A 27,083-nucleotide genomic window follows, 5' to 3' on the forward strand; every position below is an offset into this window, starting at 1 on the left:
GTTAATACTATTTTTAATTAATAGATCGGGCGATTCTGAATGCGGTGATACCAAATATGTGTATATTTGGTTTTATTTTTAGTGTTTTATTTTGAATGGGGCAAAAGGGGGTGATTTAAACTTTTATATATTTTTACTTTTTTTATATTTTTAAAAACATTTTTGCTTTTGACATGCTTCAATAGTCTCCATGGGAGACTAAAACCTGCCACTACCCGATCTGCTCTGCTACATAGAAGCGATGAGCAACCATATAGGTCTCCCGGAGAGGAGGGTCACTGGTGAGTGTATTTCCTGAGTTCTTGCCGGAAGTGCCATTTAATTGCCGCTGGTTGTGTTTGACAGCAGCATATAACTGGTTAATAACCGTGGGTGGATCACAACTCCACCCACGGTTATTGCGGGCACATGTCAGGTGATCAAAAACGGCTGACCTGTCCTTGGAAAGATGTGGGCTCACCGCCGGAGCCCACACCAAAGGGAGGGAGTCCGACATCGGCGTAATTATACATCCGATGTCAGAAAGGGGTTAAAGTGTACCTATCTTTTTTTCCTTCTATTAATAAGTTTATCCAATTTAAGACATAATTTTTCCATAGCATACGCTGATGTAAATGGCATTAGCAATTGAGTCCAATTATTGACTATGCAATTACTTGCATCGCAGTTATTATATTTCTGATGCAACCTGTAAACCTGAAAACTTTGTGAAAATTAAAATTTGGATGAGTCTCAAAACTTTAGACCACAACTGTATGTTATAAAAGTTCTGATGACATTCTTATAACATACCATTCTATTTTGCAGCTATAACAGCTTTCATTCTTTTTGGAAAGGTTTTGTACAAGATTTTGTTGTCTGTAAGAATATTTGCCCTCTGTTCCAGAAGAACATTTGTGAGGTCAAGCAGTGATGATGGAATAGAGAGCATGGCACACAATCTCTGTTCTAGTTTATCACAAAAGTTTTTGATGTGGTTTAGGTTATGGCTCTGTGCGGGACAGTCAAGTTCTTTTACTCCAAACTCACCCAATTACAACTTACTTGGACCTTGTTTTGCGAACTGTGGAATAATGACGCTTAATAAAATAGGGTTGTTCTCAAAGTGCTCCCACAAAGTGGCAATATAAAATTGTCCAAAATGTCTTGGTGTGCTGAAGCATTAATATTTCCCTTCACTGAAGCTAAAGGGCTTAGACCAACCTCCAAAAAATAACCATATGGCGTTATCCTTTATCTATCGAATTTTACCAATGGCACAATGCAGTAAGGCAACTAACGGTCTCATAGCAGTCGCCAAAATTAGATTCAACTATTAGTTTTCCAGATAGTGAAGCATGATTCTACGTTCTACAGAACAGATTTCCACTATTCCTGAGTCCTGTAGTGGCATGCTTTACACTATACCATCTGACACTTAGCATTGTTCTTGTTGATGTAAGTTTTGCATGCTCAGCTATGAAAACCCATGAGATGAACTTCTTGTTGCACAGTTTTTGTGTTGATGCTAGTGGAGATTTGAAATTCTGCAGTTATCGAATCAGCGGTATCTTGATTCAGCGGCTTTGAGCATAGGTATCTTTTATACATTATGAACCTCATCAGCACTCGGTGACATCCACTTTGTAACTTCACCTTGTATTCCACTTCATGGATGAGATGCTGTGGTTCCTAAATGCTGCTTTTCAATAATTTTGAGGTGGCCAGGGTGGTAGTCGTGGTAAGGAGCTGTTGCTGTTGCGCTGTTGCGTTCCCACACCCTGTCACCCCAAAAGGAAACACAAAGTGTCCCGTGTACTGTGTGTAATATGTGCGAAGTGAGACGCTCACAATAGGCTCCAAGGTTCCTTCTGATTCTGTAATCTCAATTCCAGCCTCAAAGTTCACGCAAGCAATTCTATACTCCATGTTCATACTCAACAGGTCAACTTCTCTTGAAAAAAACAGGGGTTCTGTTACAGAGATAGCACAGTTTGCATCAATTTACATTCCATGAGCTCTCCCTTTCTCTTCTGACAACTTCTGTCCTGCAGTCGCTCCTTTCACTTCTGCGACTTCAATGCCCCTAGATCCACCATCTTCCTCCCATTTTACCTTGGAAAAAAGGTAAAAGGTGCACTCAGCTCCCGACCTTTAACCACGATCCTCTTTGGAATGGTTACTTCATTAGATGTTGACTGCTCGCACGCTGCTTAACCTGGGGTCCCACATTGCCTCAGCAATCACCAGCCCCAGGGCTTTCTGTCTTCCCTCTCTCTTTGCTACATCACTTGTCTCTCCTCAAATAGGAAGTCTCACCACTATATCTCACTGCTCTGCACTACACCCATCTCTAACTCCTCCCAACCTGGAAAACCCCTTATTCCAACTAGGCTTATACTGGCATTCTCATTTCCTACCTCTATTGTGCCCCACTAATCTATTCCCAATATGGTCCTATTCTATCTTCTATATCCTTCCCTAATCTTGTACAAAGTAGAAGTAAAGCACATTCACATTATAATACAATAATGAATACAATAATGTGCATAAAAATCTATAGAACAGCACAGGTTTAATGTGAACACTGTTAAGAGAGGGAGAGGCACATGGTGGCCTCTGTAACCCCCTTACATCATAACACTCACCATTGATCAGGAAATACTTAGTAGGGAATATTTAAGCAGCATACTTTTACAGTATCACACTTGCATTTAGTGAGCTCATGAGAATGATCTATGCTTCCACAAATGTTAGTAAAGGCAAACACCATGGTTAGGTGCTGGATTTTGTACACTAGAGGCAATTGGACTGAATGAAAAATCAGAGTTCAATGATTTAGAAGTGTCTCCCAATACCTAAAAACTAAATAATTGTCATAAAATGTAAGTTTTAGGAAATACTTGGATTTACAAGTAGCTGACGGCATTTTTTAATACTTCATTGTACTCTGCCTCTGCAATTTCTCTTAGCGGGTATGAATAAATTAATAACTGATCATTAGAGATTGAGTTTGAATCTAATTACTTGAAAATCTGTTTCATACAAATTCGAATATTTTGAGATTCGATTTGCAGTTCACAAACAAAAATCTTGCCCAGCCTCATTTTCCTCACTGCAGAAGCATCAGAGAGCGTGTGAATATCATTTTGCCTTATAATACATATAATGTCCTGTAGCTGTGACATTTAGTGAATTATCGTACATTAAAGTAAAGTGGTGGATAGTCCCTGGGTTAGCCTAGATTAGCAGTTTCGAGCGGAGCTCAGTTCCCTGAGTCATTTTCTATCTCAAGAGTCACTCTTCTGTAGATTATAAACTCTAACGGTCAACAGGGCTTTCTCTCCTTTGCCTATAAAGCGTAAGCTTAATGTTCATCAGGCTCCTCTCTCTTTCCTGTAAAGTATATGCCCTTATGGTCTGCAGAGTCCTCTCTTTCTCCTATACTATGTGCATTTACCTTGCAATTACAAGCTTTCTAGTATTGAGATTTGTGCAAAGCGAATTTTTGGGGAACATTCTGCAAATTCGAATTTCAAAGAAATTGCTCATCTCTACTGAGCATCGCTATTCTTCTTGTTAATGTGCACACACTGTCATTGTCAGGATAAAATATGAAATATGAATATGTTTTGGTGATACACCCCTTTGATAAGTAGAATGCAAAAACCCAGTTCTTAATTCATACATTTTCAGGAGAAATAAAGCCACCATCCAAAATTCTTAGAAAACATTGCACCAGCATTCCTTTTTCACACAGAAAGTAAATACTGAAATAATCATATCAGGAGAAACCTTAGGCTTTCCTTAATTATTAATTATATTAAAATGTTCCAAGTTGAGATTTGGTAAATGCAGTTTACAGTCATGCATGTCTGCATTTCTATCGCCAGGGTGGGAAGAGCACCGTATTATGGACCCCACCAGAAGCCATAGAATATCATCGCTATAGCACTGCAAGTGATGTCTGGAGTTTTGGCATAGTAATGTGGGAAGTCATGTCTTACGGTGAAAGACCTTACTGGGACATGTCCAATCAAGATGTGAGTTTGCAAAGATTTTTAACATATAATAGCTTTATATTTTAGGATGCAAATTAATATTAATGTGGATAACTTTTGAGAAATATTGCTAAATATTTTTACAATTTTAAAAAACATATTTTTATGCTATCCAAAGAATATAACTATATTATAATTTAATTAATTTTATTTCTATATTTATGACAATTTTAGGTCATCAAGGCAATAGAAGATGGATTTAGACTTCCAGCACCAATAAATTGTCCTCCTCCTCTTCATCAGTTGATGTTAGATTGCTGGCAAAAGGACAGGAACGAGAGACCGAAATTCACTCACATTCACAATATACTAAGCAAACATGGCCAAAGCCCTGAAAAAAACAAGTCAGCAACATTGACATCAACAAGGTGTGAATTTAAGCATTTATTATTTATAAATTTTGAGTGGTCAGGTATGGCAAGTATTACAAATTAGATATACAAAATGTAATTGTGTTTTTTTCATGATTTTATAAGTAAGCTCTTTTTTAGTAACACATTTGCAAGGGGTTCACTGGATCAATATATTGTGCCTCTTTACATAGTAGGTGTGTACACTCAATCACTGGATAGAGTCATTTACCCATTGAGGGATGACAAAATATATGCAGACAGACACCAACAACAGTAAAATTAGATGTAATTCAAAGTAAAATTATTCAAAGACTCATTAAAAGGTAATAGGCTTGAACAGAGGTTGTCAGTTGGTATACAGCAATTAGCCAACACGGGTTACAATTTCCTCATACTTGCCAGAGTCTGCTGGCAAACGCCTCAGCAGCATTTCCTTCACACAGGTACAGTTTTTTTTTTTCTCTTAGTGCCAGTCACAGTCCCTTCTCATTGTCACTAGTAATGAGCAAGTATACTCGTTGCTTGGGTTTTCCCGAGCATGCTCGGGTGATCTCCATGTATTTTGGCGTGCTCGGAGATTTAGCTTTCATCCTCTCAGCTGCATGATTTGCGACTGCTAGACAGGCTGAATACATGTGAGGAATGCCTGTTTGTTATGGAATTCCCACATGTATTCAGCCTGTCTACAAGTCGCAAATCATGCAGTTGAGACGAGGAAAACTAAATCTCCGTGCACGCCAATATACTCAGAGGACACCCGAGCATGCTTGGGAAAACCTGAGCAACGAGTATACTCGCTCATCACTAATTGTCACCTTTAATGGAATCAGTGCCCCTTCTTGTTTAACAACTTGCTCTTGTAGGACAATTTTGTGGTCTACACATTCAGTTACTGTGTTGCAATTTCTAAAACACATATTTCTGATGTGGTACTTCTCCTCACACTCAGGATTCAGCACTCAGATGCTTTGTGTAATGTAATCCTCATTGGCAGGAATTAACCTGCTATTTTCCCCTGTGCTGTGTCTTATCTTCAATTTTTTAGTAGCTAAACTTTGCCTTGTTGGATTACCACAACAGTTCCTCTATGCTATTCTTTCTGGTGGTAATGCCTTTCTTCTCATTGTAATGGTGGTTGTCTTATCCAAAAGGAATGTCTCTTCCTCCTGGGGCAGACCACAACTGCAGTGCTGGATAAAGCAGATTAGAGTTTTCTAGCTGGTCTGTTTTTATTTTCCTGCTTCTGCATGTACAGTAGATAGTCTGCAAGGCCTTCTGAGATCAAGCAAAAAAGAAAAAAACACAGAAGGCCTCACTCTCTGTACCAAACTAGTGGGCATGGGCAGATTTGCTAATTCTAACTCCAAACTCCAATAATTAATTCTACAAAGTAGCTCAGTGTGTTAACTCTTTAAAAACTTCTTACAAAGTGTACTGATGTGCACAACACCTATCGCACAACACATGCAGGACTTCAATTAATCTGTCGCGTGGTTGAGAAAGCATATATGCATTATGTAGCCAAAGACTGGGCATGTAGTGCTTAGATTTTCCATGTGCATGATTCTTGTAAAGGGTAAATTTATCTTTGTACTTTGAAATACTTCTTTTAATTAGATTCCTCAACTGTTTTTCTAAATTTCAAAACATTAACCATTTGTAGATTTGTATTCTGGATCCAAGGGGTAACATTTTTCCTTACGGAGAGTGACATGTCAAGCCTGGCATGACAAGGTGAGGAGAATTTTAAGCTTTGCAATGTTCCTTTGGGAAATAAAATATGCAAATTGTCTCTTCAGAGACGAAGAAGCCTAAACTCTAGTGCCACCTATTGGAAGCAACAATCCTAAAAGTCAATATTGACCCTTTAACGAGCCTGAACACATGACTTAGGGTACCGTTACACATAATGATGCACCAGCGATCCCGACAACGATATGGATCGCTGGTGCATCACTAAGTGGTCGCTAGTGAGCTGTCACACAGGCAGATCTCACCAGCGACATCGCTGGGGTTGGGGGTCGCTACTTACCTGTCAGACGCGGCGATCCTGATGTCCTCCCGCCCGCGTCCATGCCTCACTCGTCGGCGCCACAGGAAGCCCAGCAGGAAGTGGCCAACGAGAAATGATCCAGGACCTTCTCGCGCGACCAACGATGAGCAGCGGGGGAGCCGGTCGGAGGTAAGTATCACATGTAGCGATATCGCTAGCAATATCGCTGCAACGTCACAAAATTGGTGACTTTACAGCGATATTGCTAGCGATATCGCAGTGTGTAACGGGGGCTTTAGGCTTTTAACCTAAGTCATATGGCAAGGCTTATTAAAGGGTCAATATTGACTTTTAGGATTACTGCTTCCAATAGGTGGTGCTAGAGTTCTAGTACTATCTGAAGAACCAGTTTGCTTATTTAATTTTCCAAAAGAGCATTGCAAAGCTTAAAAGTCTCCTTGCCTTGGCATGCCAGGCTTGACATGTCACTTTCCACAAGGAGAAACGATATGCCATAGCTTAGCATTCAATTTTTTTTCTCTTTGTTTTTGTATATTGGTGCTTCCCTTAGGTGTAAAATATTTTGATGACTTTGGCACTGTATAAATGGAATATATTGTTTGGATATCACCCATAAAGTTTGGCTTTTGCTAAATTAAATTTAAAATGACCTTTTCTTCAGTTAATACTTTTATGCATGAGCTATTTCTAAAATATTTTACGAGCCTGAAGGGAATTTACAAGTATCAAACAATTTGTTGACCTGATAGCAGAGTATCATAGTTGCTTAATTTTATCATCCGTATGTTACACCACTCAAGTTTGTCCTTAATCATCTTTTAGAAAAAGTAACAAATATAAAACTGAAAAATACATTATCATTAATGTTTAATGAGCCATAAAGTAACATAGCAGCTTGGCTGAGAGGTAAAAGAAGCCTGTTATATTCGTGATGCAATCTGATCTACTGATAGAGTTAAAGAGCTGATAGAACAAAAGATACTGAGCAAATTGATAATTGGCATTGTGGAAACATATTCAGTATAACGTATTATTCTTTTAAATTATTGCTAATTTGGGGTTTAGGATTCCAGTGGATGGAATTTTACACACAATGCTTGCTGTCTCTATATTCAAACCTAAAGAAGAAATGACCATTACACTAATCGATGGATCATGTCATGTTTAGAGGTACTATACCTTACAAAATGCCCAACCTTTCGGTTCATCCAGGCTCTTTGGTCACAGCCCGTTAAGAGCAGTGTGATGTACACTCTAGAAAATCTGAAAGCTATCCACAGAATATCCACTACAGTCTCCTAACAGATCTGGACAAAAGAGTATGGATGAGTCAAAATGTTGGCCATTTTGTAAAGTGTAGTACCTCTGAACATGGCATACTGATCCATCAATAAATGTAATAGTAATTTTTGTATAGGTTTGAATATAGCGATAACTAGCAACTTGGGTGGATAAGTTCATCTACTGGACTCCTAAACCTCAAATATGACTGAAATGATGATCCCTTAAATATATCATCAATTTATGTACTTTTCTACATGACAACAAAGGAATGCTATGTTTTTACCTAAATATTAACGATAATACCACTGAGAACCTACACCTACCTAGAATGACCAAAATAACCTCTCAATTCACAAAAGGAAGGTTGCTAATCGCTAATAAGACCACCCACTGGACTTTAAAATCTTTTCCCGACTTCTACTTATTAATCTGAGCTTTTTTTCCTCTATAACATGCTGCCCATAGATTGGACTGTATGTATAACATGACAGTTTTAAAAATGTGCAGTCAGAAAATGATATTTATCCCCTTAAGGACCAGGAATATTTCCATTTTTCAGCTCCATTTTTTGCTCCCTTTCTTCCCAGAGCCATAACTTTTACATTTTTCCATCAATGTGGCCATGTGAGGGCTTTTTTTGCAGGACATGTTGTACTTTTGAATGACACCAATGTATTTACCATCATGTACTGGTGGTGAAAAAAAAAAACAAAGTTCTTAAAAAAAAAAAATTACGCCATTTTAAAAGACTAATATCATCTCCATTTTTTGGAAACTGGGGCTGTGGTCATGTGACACGGGCACAGATGGGCAGAGCTAAGACACACATCAGTTTGTGCAAGTTAAAAGCCACTGTCAGGGATTGACAGCAGCATTTAACTAGTTAACAGTCGCGGGTTGATCGCGATTCCACCTGTGGCTGTTAGGGGCACATGTCAGCTGATTAGATTAGCTGTCATGTGCTGGAAAAGGCCATTGCCAGAGCCCACTCCAAAAATGGGGATGTGACCTATGACGGACACTGCACGTCATAGGTCATTAAGGGGTTACATCAGGTTTTTATGAGCTTTAAAGTGTGGACTTTATGCTGTCACTCCCTGGAGACAGAAATAATCCCTGACTCACATTCATTTCATATTCTAAACAGAATAACCAAAATAGAAATGTGTGTCTCAATTATGGCAGCCCTAATAGATAATTTAACAATAAAAAATATAGCTGTAAGGTTAAAAAATGAACAAGTACATTATGTCTCTTCTGCCAACCTATATTGAATAAATTAAAAAAATGATTTTAATTGAACAAGGTTGTAATCATATCTCCCATACTGTATCTGCAAAATATTTTCAGAACTAGATGCTACAATATATGGAAGTTGTACTCCTATACATGCCCACTGAGATGTTGGTTTGGCCATCTATCCTAGAAATAAGCTGTCCAACAGACTGCCGCGAAGTTACTCATGTGAAACAGACCATGTAGTAAAAGGCTGTACAGGATAATTTCTTTTCACATTTCTCTCTCTGTAAAATTGAGATTCCTGCTGACTTGTTATGTTGTTGGTATTTCACGAGCCTAGATCTTACCTGTTATGGGAACATTTATTGGCTTAGCTTCTATGTGGTCTAATATTGGCCTGTTGCTTTCTGTGCCGTCTTGCTTTCTCTCTGCCGCTCGATATTTTATTCATCATCAGCCTGTACATCCGCAGTCGCCCAGAGGTCTTGCCGTACACAAATCCTATTCCCAGCTGGAGCGTTATCAAGTTAAGTAGAGAATGTAAGATTTCCAGAACAAGCAAAAACTGAAGTGATTATCCCTAACACTTTGCTGATGGTGCATTGATGCAGTGACAGGAACACCTCTCTATTCCAAGACCTTTTATTGATCCATCACCCAGAAAAGAGGGAAATGACATACATCTCTGTATTTGGAGAAATTGTTTGCACTGCTAGTATGAGTTCTTATGGCCTCCATGAATTTTTAAACCTTCATTTGATTTAGATACAATGCACTGTTTAAAGAAGACCTGTCACCAAATCAAAGTGACTAGTTATTGCTCTTATTTTATTCCTGCTGCTCCTCTGAACATTCTTTTTTTAAAAAAATATTTCTTTTAGTCCCAAAGATATAGGTCTTTTTTTGGTACCAAATTTTACGGTCTTTACTAAAAGGAATTGCTCACAGGGTAATGATACTGAGCCTCTTGGCAAAGAACATAGAAGTCATTGTAAAATAAAAAGCCCATTTTCCAGAACCAATTAAAAAAAATACTCAAAAGAGCAGTGGAAAAAAAGTTATAGCAAAACTGGCCACTTTTAACATGATGGTGACAGGACTCTTTTGACTATATTTTATGCATCAGTACAAAAAAATAATTGTCATATGTCAAAATCTATTAGCAAAAACCATTCATGCCAAATGATTTCATTTTATTATTATGTAAAGTAGTACTTTCAATGGCTAGTATATTTGAAGACTACAGTAATGCAGTAACCTACTCGGTAAATATAGGAACTGAAAGACTTTGATTAGCATTAAAGGGAACACTGAACTGAGCGTAAAATATCAACTGCTGTGTTGACATGATGTACTTTCAAACTAATATCATTCACAAGTCGCATTTTCTCTACAGCTATAAATTAATTTAATGTGTTTTCCAAAACAGCTGTAAACTTATCCTTGAGTAGATTTCTTACTAACTAGTTTATTTGAGATTCAAGAGCTAAATCAAGCATTGTAAGGAATGATCAGCAAGGACTCTACTGATCAATATGCGTGTTTAATGGCAGAAAAGTATAAAGTTCTTCAACTCTCACTTACTTTATCTAAGCTGTGTCCTATTATAGCACCTTAGGAAGAGTAGGGAAGAGCAGGACCAAGAAAGTTGAGTCGTTTTCAAGGTGTCCAAGTACAAGACCTACTATGGAAAAATCAGTATCACAACTATATCATCCAAACAGACAAAATGTTCTAATTATTTAAAAATTGTATGAGATTCCCAACTTTCATGATATCTTTGCCCCTGGAGGTCCCAGGCGGGAGATATTTTGGTCATGTTTCTTATCATGATTGCCGGCTGTCTTTGAGAGCAGTCATTTCAGTGTGAACAGGATCATCGTGTGATATTATGGATTATGTTCTCGGTGGGCAGGAATATTATGATTTATTTTATTTTTGTTGCAGGAGATGTTGGCTTCAGTGGATTAGGCATTCGGTAAGTATGGTTTAATAAATATTCAATAAATGAGTCTGTGTCATTATTTCAAATAAAGGACTTAATTCTGGGTGTCTGTGTTTTTATACAATATCAGTATGGGGTTACTAATGGATAGATGTCTTACAGATGCCTCTCCATTAATTACTAACCTGTGGGCTTGATGTCACCTGACAATACAAATGTGACATCAGCCCCACAAATATAACCCCACTTGCCACCACTACAGGCCAAGTGGGAAGAGCAAGGCTAGGCACCAGAATTGGTGCATCTTATAGATGCGCCTTTTCAGGGGCAGCTAAGAACTGATATTTTTAGTCTGGGAGGGGCCAATATCCATGGCCTCTTCCTAGGCTATTAATATATGCCCGCAGTTTTCTGCCTAGTCTTTGCTGGTTAGATTTTATAGAGGAACAATATGTCAATTTTTTTTCTGGGGTCCCCCAGTAAATGCTAAGCAAACAGATGTGAGCTGATATTAATAGCCTGGGAACCTTTATGGCTATTGGCTCCTTCCCAGAATATTAACATCAGCCCTCAGCCATCGGCTTTCTCTCAGCTGGTTATTAAAATTATGTGGGAGTCCACGCAATTTTTTTTTTCATTTTTTTTCTTTAAAATTAATTTCTGTCTGGCTACATCCTATGTACTTTTGTTCTGTTAAAGCTCCTACATAGGCTGGGGACACTGTGTGTGTGTTTGTGTTTACTTATCAGGCTGACAACCTTTCATTACTAAGCCTAGAGCTATGTGTCAAAGACAGCTGCTGACACCATGCCCCAATCCCATGACTCTGATGCCACTGCATCAGCATGCAAAATGTGGTGTTGAACCAAGAAATTACATCACAAAAAGTTTTTTAAACATTTTTATTTAGCTCAAAAAAGCATTCATTCCTGAACAAAAACCCATGCAAAAAAACGCATACAAAAACGCACCAAAAAGGTACGTTTTTGCTTCAGCGTTTTTCCTGCCAAAAGACCAGAATCCTGCAAGCAAATATTCAACATGCACACATAGCTTTAGACATAAAGAAGGACCTCATACACATTCTGCCAAAAATTCGAAGCAGTATTACCCATACACCCTGTGACAGAGTCACTGGTGAAGTGATGGAGGGAAGATACATGTCGGTGCACATGATGCGGTCAGTAATGGAAAACCAGAGTGTTTTTGCCTCCAGTATGCTAAGTGCTAAGAAGGTTAATAGTAACCTATGTTATGGGCTGGTTTTAGTGGACCTCCATAGAGCGGGTGGGAGGACATCCATGTATCTCCCCTGCAGTGTCCTTACAAGACCTGTGTGATGTCAGGATCATATGATCAATCACATGATGAAGGGATCACAAGGTCTGGACTTAAATGGCTGACCACCAAAGCCTTCAGTGCTCAGTGGTTCCTGGAGAGATATGACTTCAGGATGTTTTGTGCTCAAACTGATCCGTGGACATTGCTGTCTGAGCGCGGGCTGATCCCGCTAAGAAAATGACTGTTTTTTTTTGTTTCTTTGTTTTGCTGTTTTGCCCCGAGTGCTGCCTTTACTTTCCCCAGCTTGGTTTATGCTTCTACAATAGACCAAGCCTTTTCTTAAAGAGACAGTGTTGCAGTTTTACCTCTGTGTCCAGTCGAGTGAGCCGCTCTACCACAACCCTTAAAGGCACCACCTCCAGTACCTCATAAAAGATAATTAACAAAGTGTAGTTGTGTTACTTCTACACTCATAAAGGCTTTGTACAAAGTGCAAAATCTGGAAAAAATTATAAGTAGGGTGATCCAGTCATGCCTAGACCCTAAAAGACAACAACTGCACTGAGCAGATGAAATGAGGCTGGACTGGGTAATATCTCTCAGTCTCACATCTTCCTCCTTCTCCATCTGGTCCGCATTTAAAGCTTCATGTCTAAATGTCAGTAGCGACTGTTTAATTTGGTACAGAAGCAAGATTGTTGCGTTAATGATGGCATCATTGCCACTCACCATTTTTGTAGAGTCCTCAAAGTCTTGGAGACCCATACAAATGTCAGACATCCATGTGCACTCTTCAGTTGTTATGTGTAGAGACTGACCAAAATACTGAAAGGCGTGTTGGAGCTGATATTCCACAACTTCATCTGCTCACAAAGCCTTGCCAGCCTGTGCACTGTAGAGTTCCAGGGGGTCACATTGCACACTAGTTAGTGATCTAGCACTTGCATGTGTTGCTGCAGCACTGCCAGACCGGAGGCAGCTGTAGTTGACTTGTAACACAGCATACTTTAACAAGAAACTCTGGTATGTCTAGATAAGTTTTCAAAAACCGCTGAATTATCTAGTTGAGCACATGTGCCAAGCATGGAACATGTGTGAGATTGCCAAGCTCCACAGCCACCAACAGGTTAAGCCTATTATTGACGCGCCCCAGGTGCTACGGGGTACTCGGAGCCGGGCCCGTCGACTTCAATGGGGGACGGTGTCAAGGCGGCTGGGACCTGGTCCGTGGCCCCAGGCAGTCAAAGGCAAGTAATTGCGTGGTATTTAAGGAGATGGGAATAAAGTTTATGGTTGGCTAAATACGTGACGCCACCTGTGGTATTCTGGTCAGAGGTGACCAGCGCTGCAGTGAAGCTTCTCTGGGATGGATGTTGGGCGCAGCTATGATGTTGTAGCCCTCCACAGGTAGGGCTGTAGTCCCAGGGCAGAATAGATGAAGTTGTTGGTAGGATTGTGGTGTGGAGTGGAGGAGTGGCGCAGGAATAAAATGGAGGACACAATCGCATGTAGTTCAATGGGCTTTACTCACTGTCTGCTGCACACAGACGCCCGCTTCGGTACTGAGTCCTCCAGGTCAGGGGTCCAGTAAACTTCCAGGTAGATGAGTACACCCCTCCAACACTCCCTTTCAGTATGTTCCTTCCTAGGCCGTCTCACTGTACTGGTTTCCTCTCCTTTCTCCCTTTCCAGCACCTTCACAGTCAGTGTCCCAGGCTAGCTGCCGCGGATCCTGTCAGAATTTGTCACTCAGGCGGCTCCTTGATCCTATATGGCTGCCTTTCTGGAAAGATAACTGTGGGATTCGCTGTGGCCCATACAGCAACCACAACTGTCAGCTTGCTAGTTAAGTTCGTTGTTTACTTCGCTAGGCTAGGGGCTGAGACCCTTCTGCGACCTGATTTCTTCTCCCACCTGATAGCAATCAGCGTGGGTCTCTAGAAATTCCTTTCTTTCCTCCCGGGAGTTTCTCCTCCCATCCAATCTATCGGCAACTCCTCCTGACAGGAGCTGCTTCAAGAACATCCTTTCACCTGCTCCTCCCCTGAGGGAACTCTCTCAACTGTCTTCAAATCTCCCACTCTTTCTCTAAGCTCCGCCAACTCGCTGTTCCCATTGGCTACTCTATATCACGCCACTTTCTAAGCTCCTCCCCATTATCTACCTTCCCCACTAGCTCCCCACACCATTTCCTAGCCAGTCTGGGATGAGGCCATCCTTCCGTAGGGTACGCCCAGGTGCCCTGACTAACTTGTGTGTTTGTGTTGAGTGCAGTGTAAAGAGTGTGGTGAGGTGCCCCCATCTTACCTGGTCGTGAGATACCACACCTCTGGATGAGATGCAGTACCTCTGTGGCGACTGGACCCGCAGGGGCGTCACATTATCACACACAATCATGCCTGGTTGTAGGCCCAGTGGCGTGAGCCACAAATCTGTCTGATCTGTTATTCTTTTCAATAACTCTGTCGCAATGTGCGGTTTGTCTCCTAGACAAATTAGCTTCAGCAGAGCTTGTTGCCGATTCACTGAGGCAGTGCTGCAGAGCTTCCAGCTTCCGGCTGGTGTGAATGACTTGCTCTGAGATAGCACATTGGAGATGGAGGATGACAAGAAGAAGCAGGGGGTGCAGGAACTGGGTAGGTGGAGAAAATCATGATAGAAGTTGAGCCAGCAATCCAAACGGTCGGTAGCTCATATGCCATGCCATGCCAGGGTGGGTCGCTGCCCCGGCCTCCACAATGCTCACCCAGTGTGCCATCAGGGAAATGTAGCATCTATGGCCGCAAGCTTTAGTCCACATGTCGGAAACCCTAAAGGCCCTTTTACATTTAGCGATGCACCAGCAATTCGACCAGCGATACGACTCGGTCAGGATCGCTGGTGCATCGCTAAATGATCACTAGTGAGCTTCCACACAGGAAGATCTCACAGTGATGCAGCAGTGACGCAGTGGACAATATGTACCTTTCACACACAGCGATCCAGACATCCTCCCGCCCGCGTCCAGCGTCGCTCGTCTCACACAGCAGGAAGCCCAGCAGGAAGCTGACGACGAGAAATGGAGCCGCCCGATCTCGCGCGATCAACGATGGACAGCAGGGGAGCCGGCCGGAGGTAAGTATCACACATTGCGATATCGCTAGCAATATCGCTATAACGTCACAAAATCAGTATATGTGTAAAACCCCCTTAACTCTAATTTTTATTAGATCAAGTTTATGCCCACATACTTCCCCTTGTTGAGCTCATATGGAGACTGGTCATGGAAAGCTTCAGACCTTTTATCCCCCTAACCCCAGGGCCATTTTCCGCTTTTACATTTTTGTTTTTTGCTCCCCATCTTCCCAGAGCCATAACTTTTTTATTTTGGGGTAAAAATGGCCATGTGAGGGCTTGTTTCTTGCGGGACAAGTTGTACTTTTGAACAACATGATTGGTTTTAACATATTGTGCACTAAAATTGGGAAAAAAATTCCAAATACAGTGAAATTGCAATTCCACCCTTTTTTTTTAATTTTTTCTAGATACAATCTTTTTATCACCCGTTATTGTATTTTATTGCAATGTAGGGGCGACCAAATAACCATAATTCTGGCATTTTAAATTTTTTTCTCTTTACCACCTTTTGACATAAAACAATAAAAGTTTATTCTGATTCCATGTCATATGTTGAGAAAAACATGCATATGCATCTTTTCATATGGTGTATGAAAACTTCTGGCTTCAACTGTATATATATAATACTATGTAATATATGTAATATATAATACATACACATCTATTCAGTACAGTGAAAGAGTTTTAGGCAGATCAGGAGAAAATGAAATAAAATATGGATGCTTTAACCCTTTCCCAACCTTTGACGCCACGTAGGCATCATGAAAAGTCGTGCCAATACGACCAATGACGCCTACGTGGCGTCATGAATTGATTGCCCCCCTGTGCGTGGGGTGCCCGGGGTCACTGAAAGGTCACCCGACCCGCATACAAAGGACCCTTCATAGTTAACCCCAGGGGGTGTGGCTTAGCCCCCATGTGCCTACGATCGCTCTGATTGGCTGTTAAAAGTGAAACTGTCAATCAGAGCGATTGTAATATTTCACCAAAGAAATTTGGTGAAATATTACAATACAGCCATGGCCGATGCTGAAGTAGCATCGGACATGGCTGGAGACCAAGACCCGACCCCCTCACACCGACTGACGGCACCGATCGGCTGCCACCACCGTCTGATGGCACCGATCGGCAGCCGCCGTCATAATCTGCCCCCCGCCTTCCCTCTGCTCCCCCCTGCCCTCCGATCACCCCCTCTCACCCTACATGGTGCCTCCAAACTCCCTCTAGCCGTCCCGGTGTCCCGCTGTCCAGCATCATGGGCGCCGCCATCTTGGAAGATGGCCGGTGCATGCGCAGTGCGCCGAATCGAATCTGCAATGCTGCAGATTCATTCATTTATTTTGATCACTATGATAAACTTTCACAGTGATCAAAATAAAAAAAGTAAATAACCACCCCCATATCACCCCGATAGGTAGGGACAAATAATACAATAAAGAATTTTTTTTTTTTTTTTCCATTAGGGTTAGGGTTAGGGCTAGGGTTAGGGCTAGGGTTAGGGTTAGGGTTGGAATTAGGGTTAGGGTTAGAAATAGGGTTAAGGTTAGAAATAGGGTTAGGGTTGGAATTAGGGGTAGGGTTGGAATTAGGGTTGGGATTAGGGTTAGGGTTGTAATTAGGATTGGGATTAGGGTTAGGGGTGGGTTGAGGTTTGGATTACGGTTAGGCTTGTGGTTAGGGTTAGAGTTGGGATTAGGGTTAGGGGTGTGTTGGGGTTCGGGTTGTGGTTAGGGTTATGATTAGGGTTGGGATTAGGGCTAGGGGTGTGTTGGGGTTAGGGTTGGAGATAGAATTGAGGGGTTTCCACTGTTTAAGCACTTCACGGGATCTCCAAACGCGACATGGCGCCACCATTTATTCCAGCCAATTTTGCGTTCAAAAAGTCAAACAGTGCTCCCTCCATTTCGAGCCCTGACGTGTGCCCAAACAGTGGTTTACCCACACATATGGGGTATCAGCATACTCAGGAAAAATTGTACAACAACTTTGGGGGTCTAATTTTTCCTGCTACCCTTGGTAGAATAAAAAATTGGGGGCTAAAATAATTATTTTTGTGGAAAAAAATTATTTTTTATTTTCACGGCTCTGCGTTATAAACTTCTGTGAAGCACTTGGGGGTTCAAAATGCTCACCACACATCTAGATTAGTTCCCTGGGTGGTCTAGTTTCCAAAATGGGGTCACTTGTGGGGGTTTCCACTGTTTAGGTACATCAGGGGCTCTGCAAACCTAACATCATGTCCGCAGACCATTCCATCAAGTCGGCATTTCAAAACGTCACTACTTCCCTTCCGAGCCCCAACGTGTGCCCAAACAGTGGTCCCCCCCACATATGGGGTACCAGCGTACTCAGGACAAGCTGGACAACAACTTTTGGGGTCCAATTTATCCTGTTAGCATTGTGAAAATAAAAAATAGCGGGCTAAAAAATCATTTTTTGAGGAAAAAAATATTTTTTTATTTTCACGACTCTGCGTTATAAACTTCTGTGAAGCACCTGGGGGTTCAAAGAGCTCACTATGCATCTAGATAAGTTCATTAGGGGGTCTAGTTTCCAAAATGGGGTCATTTGTGGGGGAGCTCCAAAGTTTACGCACACAGGGGCTCTGCAAACACGACATGGTGTCCGCTAACAATTGGAGCAAATTTTCCATTCAAAAAATCAAATGACGCTCCTTCCCTTCTGAGCCCTGCCATGCGCCCAAACAGTGGTTCCCCCCACATATGGGGTACCAGCGTACTCAGGACAAACTGGAAAACAACTTTTGGGGTCCAAGTTATCCTGTTACCCTTGGGTAAATAAAAAATAGCGGGCTAAAAAATCATTTTTGAGAAAAAAAATATTTTTTTATTTTCATGGCTCTGCGTTTATAAACTTCTGTAAAGCACTTGGGGGTTCAGAGTGCTCACTACACATCTAGATGAGCTCCTTGGGGGTCCTAGTTTCAAAAATGGGGTCACTTGTGGGGGTTTCTACTGTTTAGGCACATCAGGGGCTCTGCAAACGCAACATGACACCCGCAGAACATTCCATCAAAGTCTGCATTACAAAATGGCGCTCCTTCCCTTCTGAGCTCTCCCATGCTCCCAAACAGTGGTTCCCCCCACATATGTGCTATCAGTGTACTCAGGACAAATTGCACAACAACATTTGTGGTTCAATTTCTCCTGTTAGCCTTGTGAAAATAAAAAATAGCGGGCTAAAAAATCATTTTTGAGCAAAAAAAAATTATTTTTTATTTTCACTGCTCTGCGTTATAAACTTCTGTGAAGAACTTGGGGGTTCAAAATGCTCACCACACATCTAGATAAGTTTCTTCGGGGCTAGTTTACAAAATGGGGTCACTTGTGGGGGTGCTCCAATTTTTAGGCACACAGGGGCTCTCCAAACGCAACATTGTGTCCGCTAACGATTGGAGCAAATTTTCCAATCAAAAAGTCAAATGGCGCTCCTTCCCTTCTTGGCCCTGCCGTGCGCCCAAACAGTGGTTTATGACCACATATAAGGTATCAATGGACTCAGGAGAAATTGCCCAACAAATTTTAGGATCCATTTTATCCTGTTGCCCATGCGAAAATGAAAAAACTGAGGCTAAATAAAATTTTTGTGAAAATAAAGTACTTTTTTTTTACAGATCAATTTGTGAAGCACCTGGGGGTTCAAAGTGCTCACTATGCATCTAGATACATTCCTTGTAGGATCTATTTTCAAAATGGGTTCACTTGTGGGGGAGCTCCAATGTTTAGGCGCACAGTGGCTCTCCAAACGCAACATGGCAACCGCTAAATATTCAAGCATATTTTACGCTCAAAAACTCAAATGGCGCTCCTTCCCTTCTGAGCCCTGCCGTGCGCCCAAACAGTGGTTTATGACCACATATGAGGTATCGGTGTACTCAGGAGAAATTGTCCAGCGAATTTATGGATCCATTTTATCCTGTTACCCATGTGAAAATGAAAAAACTGATGCTAAAAGAAAATTTTTGTTTGAAAAATTAATATGTCCATTTTTTCCTTCCACGTTGCTTTAGTTCCTGTGAAGCACCTGAAGGGTAAATAATCTTCTTGAATGTAGTTTTTAGCAGCTTGAGGGGTGCAGTTTTTAGAATGGTGTCACTTTTTGGTATTTTCTGCCATATAGACCCCTCAAAGTGACTTCAAATGTGAGGTGGTCCCTAAAAAAAATGGTTTTTGTAAATTTTGTTGTAAAAATGAGAAATCGCTGGTCAAATTTTAACCCTTATAACTTCCTAACAAAAAAAATGTTGTTTCCAAAATTGCTCTGATGTAAAGTAGACATGTGGGAAATGTTATTTATTAACTATTTTGTGTCACATAACTTTCTGGTTTAACAGAATAAAAATTCAAAATTTGAAAATTGCAAAATTTCCAAAATTTTTGCCAAATTTCCGTTTTTCACAAATAAACGCAAAAATTTTTGACCTAAATTTACCACTAACATGAATCCCAATATGTCACGAAAAAACAGTCTCGGAATCGCTAGGATGCGTTGAAGCGTTCCTGAGTTATTACCTCATAAAGGGACATTGGTCAGAATTGGAAAAAATGGCCAGGTCATTAAGGTCAAAATAGGCTGAGTCATGAAGGGTTTAAAAAAATGTGTATTATTAGTTTATTTTTATTATTTAACAAAATGAATGAGCAATAAGGAAAACTAAATCAAACTAATATTTGATGTGATCACTCTTTGCTTTCAAAACAGCATTAATTTTTCAAGCTAAACTTGCAGAAAGTCAAAGATTTGTAGGATTATTGTCAGATGTATGGGTATCCAGTCATACAAAACAAGTGAAAATGATCGTCATTTTCAAAGGAAGGATGTCATGTAGTGTCAAAGAACTGTGGACACCTACCCAATCCCTTGAACTAGGGGTGCCCTCTTCTATTCCTGTCCCCCTGATTACTCCTGAAGGTGGAGACGCTTGGTTCTCGTACCTATCTGCTTAACCCTTATCTGAACCCTCACCCACCCAGAAAGGTGAGGAGATGAAGTGTATAGGAAAACATTAACCAGATAGACAGAGTTAACAGACAGGGATAAAAGAAAACTACAATCATACAAATACATTCACCAAACAACAGAGTGAGAAACTAAGGAGGCATAGGAAGGTAAAACAAATGGTGAGAGTATAAGGAACAACACATAAACCAACTCCACTCAGCAATCTCCAAAAAAATTCCAGCCGGGGACACTGAACTTTCACTGAACAGCTGACACAATTCAGGATGGAGAGCTCCAGGAGATCGATTGAACTGATTAACCCTTGCCATGACAGCAAGGAAACGTACACTTTTTAGTAGGAAGGGGAAGCAGTTCTAATTATTGCAGGAGTTCGTGTAACCAAACACGGTGATCGTCTGTCCCCACGCTGTCATGATATCCCAGTGACCAAAGTTTTATAGTTTCATAGTCTTGAGATTTAAATAAGAGACACAAATCTATTGTCTTTACACTTTATACTAACATATTAATCCATTGAAGGCAAAATCCCTATGAGGCAGATGATAATTGCTTCATATTAGGGGCTAAATTACTTTCTGACTCTTCATATGGCAATCAAACGAAAAAATCCTATCCATTTCCTTGGATCAATGTCCCATGACAGAATCTAGTGCCCACAAACTGTAATATTCTATTTTTCAAGAAAGGTATCTAGTCTTTCCTTCAACTTTTTTAGTGAATTGACCATTACAATATCATGTGACAGAGAGATCCATAATCTCTTTGTTCACACAGTGAAGAATCATCTATGATGATGATTAAACTTTCTGTACTCTGGGCGTAGAGGATGCCCCCTTGTCAATGTTGCCGGCCTAAGTGTAAAAAAGATGTTTAGAAAGATCTCGGTACTGTTCCCTTATATATTTGTACATTGTAATAAGATCACCCCTAAGCCTTCATTTTCTCAAACTGAATAACCCCAAGTGTAATAACCTGTCTTGATACTGCAGTCCATCCATTCTCTTAATATCCTTAGTCTCTCTTCTCTGCCTCCGCTTTAGTTCAGCTATGTTCATAGTATACACTGAAGTCTAAAATTGTACCCTGCGCTCTAAGTTTGGTCCACTACTGACTATAAAAATGCAGAACTACGTTTTTGTCATGAGCAACTATAACTCTTTAAAAATATCACATGATAGCAGCAGTTGACCAGCAGTGATCAATATAGTTGAGTTTGTTGTCCAGCTATAAACCCAAATCTTTTTCAGTGGAAGTTTTACCCAGTGTTTTAACATTTATCACACAATTTTGTTTACTGGCTCAAATACACAACCTTACATTTATTTATATTAAACTTTGATACCTCTGTAATATTAATCCTGCTCAGTACTGAATACAATGTAGAGTTTAGAATCATCTGCAAATATTAAGTTTATGAAATTTATGCTTTGTATAACCTCTATAAAATAATTAATAAATATGTTAAAAGTCAAGAGGTACCACTACTGGCCCCTGGGGTACCCCACTGTTAACTGTGACACAGTGAAAGCTTGTCTCATGAATAGCCACCATGTTTCCTATTACTGAACTAATTGTTAATCTAATTACACATATTTCTCCCTAGTCCTTTTGCTCCCATTTTATGTACCAACCTTTTTATGTGGCACTGTATCAAAAGCCCAGATACAACATATCAATGGCCTTCACTTTGACCACTCTGTTCTCAGGGAGGCGTATCAAAATAGTCTGACAGGACCAAACCCTCATGGATTATAATGTTATTTTTATTGAGATATTCCAGGATAGTATTTCTCAGAAAACTCGCAAATATTTTGTCCATTGGAGATGTTAAACTTAGAGTTATATAACTTCTAGGTCCAGTTTTGAACCCTTTCTTGAATATTGGCACCACATTTGGTACAGATCCAGTTATTATGCAATCCTTAAATAATAGAAATAATGGTCTTTATTTCATGGTGCTTAAAGGAGTTATGTGGCCTTAGGCTATAAGCCTGCAGTCACTGTATGTTAATGCAGACATTTGAATCCTCACATTGCATGCATTGCACTATTTGACGTTTCCACTAATACCAGCACCAGGAGCAGTGGGTGGGTGACCGCAAGTATGTAATTTGCATTAGTGATGTGCGAGTAAACTCGTTGTTCGGGTTTCCTCGAGCATGTTCGGGTGGCCTCCGAGTATTTTGGCGTGCTCGGAGATTTCGTTTCTGTCGAAGCAGCTGCATGATTTGCGACTGCTGGACAGGCTGAATACATGTGAGGAATGCCTGTTTGTTAGGGAATTCCCACGTGTATTCAGGTTGTCCAGCAGCCATAAATCATGCAGCTAAGGCGATGAAAACTAAATCGCCGAGCACGCCAAAATACTGGGCGGACACCTGAGCATTCTCGGGAAAACCAGAGCAACGAGTACACTCGCTCATCACTAATTTGCATACATGTGCTTACATGCCAACTAGATGGGCATGGCCTTGCTCAATGCAAATATATTGAGCGAGGTCAGATACAGTCTTGTATGTGGACGGAAGTATGCAAATCTCATACTTGCAGTCAAGTTACTGCCTGCTCCAGCACCCAAATTCTCACAGCACACAGTCACATAGAGGTGACTAGTCTGGAGTCAAATAAGGCAAAAATTTGAATGCAGACTGGAGTTTGTGCTGTTTAAGTTCTTATGAAGACGCACCAAGAAATGGACAACATTTGAGGCCTGCAGATGCCAAGGAAACTTGGTTCAGCTGATGAAGATGTCCAGCACTACCATAAGCTCAGAGCTGGCAGCAAACAGTGGGACCCATCTATAAGTGTTTACTGTTCAAGTCAAGTCTAACCACAATTTTAATTCATAAAAAAGTTTCACAGACATCAAGTAGCAGGTACATGTCAACATCAACTGTCTTAAAAAGACTGTATTGAAAAAAGGCCTTTATAGTCAAATTGATGCCAAAAAGTTACTACTGAGGACCATAGACAAGAAAAAAGAAACTTGTTTCGGTCAAGAAACTCAATGACAAAACATTTGATCTGTGAAAATCTTTACTGTGGTCTGATTAGTTAAGATTTGAGATTTTTGATTCCAACTGACATGTCTTTGTGATACAAAGAAACAGTGAGGTGGATTTCTGTATTTGTGGTTTCCATCATGCAGCATGGAGAGGGAGGTATGATGATGTTGGGGTACTTTACTGGTGAAACTAACACTGACTTATTCCAAATTTGAGGCACACTTACCCAGCATAATTACCACAGCATTCTGCAACAACATGCCACCCCATCTGGTTTGCACTTAGTGGGGCTATCATTTGTTTTCAATAGTACAATGACTAGTGATGAACGAACGTGATCATTACTCGAGATTTCCGAGCATGCTTGGGGGTTCTCCAAGTATTTTGGGCGTGCTCAGAAATTGTGTCTGAATCCCCATAGCTGCATGATTTGCAGCTGCTAGACAGCCTGAATACATGAAAGGATTGCCTGTTTGTTAGGGAATCCCCACATGTATTCGGGCTGTCTAGCAGCCGCAAATCATGCAGGTATGGGGACTCAGACATAATTTCTGAGTATGCCCAAGATACTTGGAGAACACCTGAGCATGCTCAGAAACCTCGAGTAACGAACACTTTCGCTCATCCCTAACAATGACCCAAAACACAACTTTAGGTTATGTAAGGGCTATTTGACCAAGAGGGAGATGAATAGAATGTTGCTTCAGATGACATGGCCACCACAATCACCCAACCTCAGCACTATTGAGATGTTTGGGATGAATTGAGCCTTAGTGTGAAGGCAAAGCAGCCAACAAGTGGTAAGCACCTGCGATAACGCCTTCAAGATTGTCAGGTGACTGACTACCTGAAGAACCAGCTTGAGAGAATGCCAAGAGTATGTAAAGCTGTTATTACATTAAAATGGGGCACTTTGAGTATTTTAAGGTTTAAAAACTATTCTGCGTTGTTTCACACACATTATTTTTTTACTCCATGTATCAATGTTGTTTTGCTGCCTGCGTAAAATTTTTACATTTCAATAACAAGGAATACCATTGCATGAACATATATGTCCAAACTATTGATACGTACTGTATATGTGAATAAAGTTGATTTAAATACAACTCATTGTTGTGTAGTAGTGAAAGAGAACTAGTCTAGTGCATCATTTCCTCACTCAGACTAACTATAGTTCAATATTTGCAGCCTCGCTGCCTCACTGTTCTTGACAATCCTTGCAGTGTCCAGTTCTTTTCAGTTTGCATCCCTCCTGACAGCTCAATTTCTATGACACAGTTCTCCTAATAGCCTTCTGTGGACGTAAACTTCAACAGGGGAAAAGGGCTGCCGGAAAGAGTGTAAACTGTGAGGTCCTGAGCAGTGCAGTGATGGTCAATCACAGCCAGGGGTGTGACTGCATCTACTGAACCTGGACGAGTCTCAGTGAGCCTTACCTGACTAGTCCTAGTTCATTAGCAAATAGCGGGGTGCTGTATATAAGAACATTTTTCTCTCATATGTGGAGTTCCAAATGACAATAAAGATATTTCTGGAATATATGAATAGATGTTTAAAAGGTCATGGAGCCAGTTTAAAAGCATCAGGGGACGTCACAGATTCCCCTTAATGTGTGGTGAAACCAGGAAAGAAGTGTTCAAATTACTGTAGTTTTTGGACTACAAGAAGAAGCTGCTCATAATACGCATTGAGTCTTAGAAAAAAGTTTAAAAAAAAATTAAATGGTGTGCTAAAAGTTTTCATAGAGCAAGTCCACACAGTTAGTGAGACACACTGAAAGATCAGGGGCTGAGACACTTTTTTTAGGGGATCTGCGGATGACATACATATAGGGAGGGTGATATGTAGATTACACATTGTTATGGAGTGTTCCATAGATGACACAGAATTATTGGGGGAATCGGTGCATTACTCAGCATTAAGGGAGAGGGATCTGAAAACTTAACACTATTATGGAGGGATCTGCGGATGACATACCGTTATTAGGGGACTCTGTGGAAAACACACTGTTATTGTGGGGGGTCTGTAGATGGCACAACATTATGAGGTGATTTGTGGATGACATCCAGGTATAGGGGTGATTTGTGAATGGCACATCATTATGGGAGAGATCTGTGGATAGCTGACAAAGCTGACAAAGTTATAGGGATGCACTCTAATATGGATATCTGAGATAGATGCACTAATAAGAGTACATGGCGTTTTATGGTATAAAGCGTAGCATATTAATCCGTCAACAGTGAGTAATTGTACCTTGAGATTTATCAATAACAATAAGAATCATTTTCTCTTATGGTATAAAGCTTGCCAATGTATTAATAATAGGGAGCATATTTGTGTTGTAATATCAGCCTCCGATGGAGACAGGAAGACTATTAAAAAAAGAGTTTGGGGACAATAAAAGTGATATATGTGCCAGACTGAAATAGCAGAGGCTACCTCTGCTTAGGCCATTAAAAGATCCAAAAGTTCCTAAAGATGAAAGGACAGGGTGGAAGACTACTGTCAGAGGATACATAAGATACGAGGACACATACACTAGATGATGCTAACCAGGGCTGCTACCAGGAATTTCAAGGCCCCATACTGGCCCCCTTGACACTCCACCCAGGCTCAACCCCAGCTCCATCTCCATCCCTCGAACCTTCCACAGTCCAACCACCCACCCTAGGAAAAACGTCAGTTTGGCACTAAGTCCTCACCAATCACACATTAACAGTTTCCATCAAACACTGTATGACATACTGTACATAACCATCAGCTTTTCTTTTGACCCAAACAATTTTTTAAGCCACCACCATGACAAGGTAGTCTCTTTTGGCCAGGCCCTATTCTACTCTACTCTAACCTATTAAAACACTGAATAATCTTTTTAGGTATAGTTTTATTTATTTTCCTTTAAGGAAATGTGTCACATACATTTTTTTAAATGACCAATAATACTACATACAAGGGACAAATACCACCAAAACATGACCAGATCACATATTACCACCACATTGTGACTGAATAACACCATGTACAAGGGACAAATACCACCAGACCATTACCAGATCAATATTACCACACCATACTGACTGAGTTATGCCACATACAAGAAAAAAAAGTCACACCATGACCAGACCAAATATTACCACCACATAGTGACCAAATAATACCAAATACATAAGAAAAATAGAGCCACACCATGACCAGATCACACATTACCACTACATAGTGACCAAACACTACAATACTGATCATTAATAAAAAACACAATACTAATATTACCGCAAGTGTCATTACAAACAGGAGCTCTTTACATAGTATACAGTGTATTGTTCCAGTGTACAGTGTTATGAATGGGTCACTGAGGAGGATAGCAGGCCCAGGCTAAGCCACAGAAAACCAGAGAGGTTGGTAAGTAAGAGGATTGCAGACCTCTGATCCTATCCACACAACTAGCAGTAGCCGTGGAGCGTACCTACAATGATCCTAGATGCCTCAGCAAAGCCGGAGAACTAACTAAGACTAAAGCAAGAAAGGGGAAATCTAAACTGCCACGGAGCAAAACCCAAAGGAATAGATAGCCCCCAAACATATATTGTTGGTGAGACAAGATGAAAACACAAATGCAGGCAGGAAAATAGACTGAGCAAATGATGGGGCCCACACTGACTAGACAGGACAGGAAAGGAAAGACACTGTCTGCAATCACACAAAAAACCCTGCAAAAGGTCCAACACATCTGATGCACAAAAAAACTGAAGTTGCATGACTTCGCCTCCACTATATGAGCACTCTGGTATATTCTGAAAGCAAAGCAAAAAGAGACCAATATAA

At 40.7% G+C, this 27,083-nt stretch overlaps 1 protein-coding gene across 1 annotated transcript in view; it reads left to right on the forward strand.

Moving 5' to 3' along the window:
• EPHA10 (EPH receptor A10) overlaps positions 1-27,083 on the forward strand; it is a 1,119,172-nt gene that overhangs the window by 1,059,171 nt on the left and 32,918 nt on the right. Inside the window, exons 14-15 of the mRNA XM_073562411.1 lie at positions 3,873-4,022; positions 4,215-4,408. Of these exons, the coding sequence (XP_073418512.1) occupies positions 3,873-4,022; positions 4,215-4,408 (344 nt within the window). The remainder of the gene's footprint in view (positions 1-3,872; positions 4,023-4,214; positions 4,409-27,083) is intronic.

This window comes from Dendrobates tinctorius, unplaced genomic scaffold (assembly GCF_039654945.1).
Source record: "Dendrobates tinctorius isolate UK_male_01 unplaced genomic scaffold, ASM3965494v1 ptg000015l, whole genome shotgun sequence".
NCBI lineage: Eukaryota > Metazoa > Chordata > Amphibia > Anura > Dendrobatidae > Dendrobates > Dendrobates tinctorius.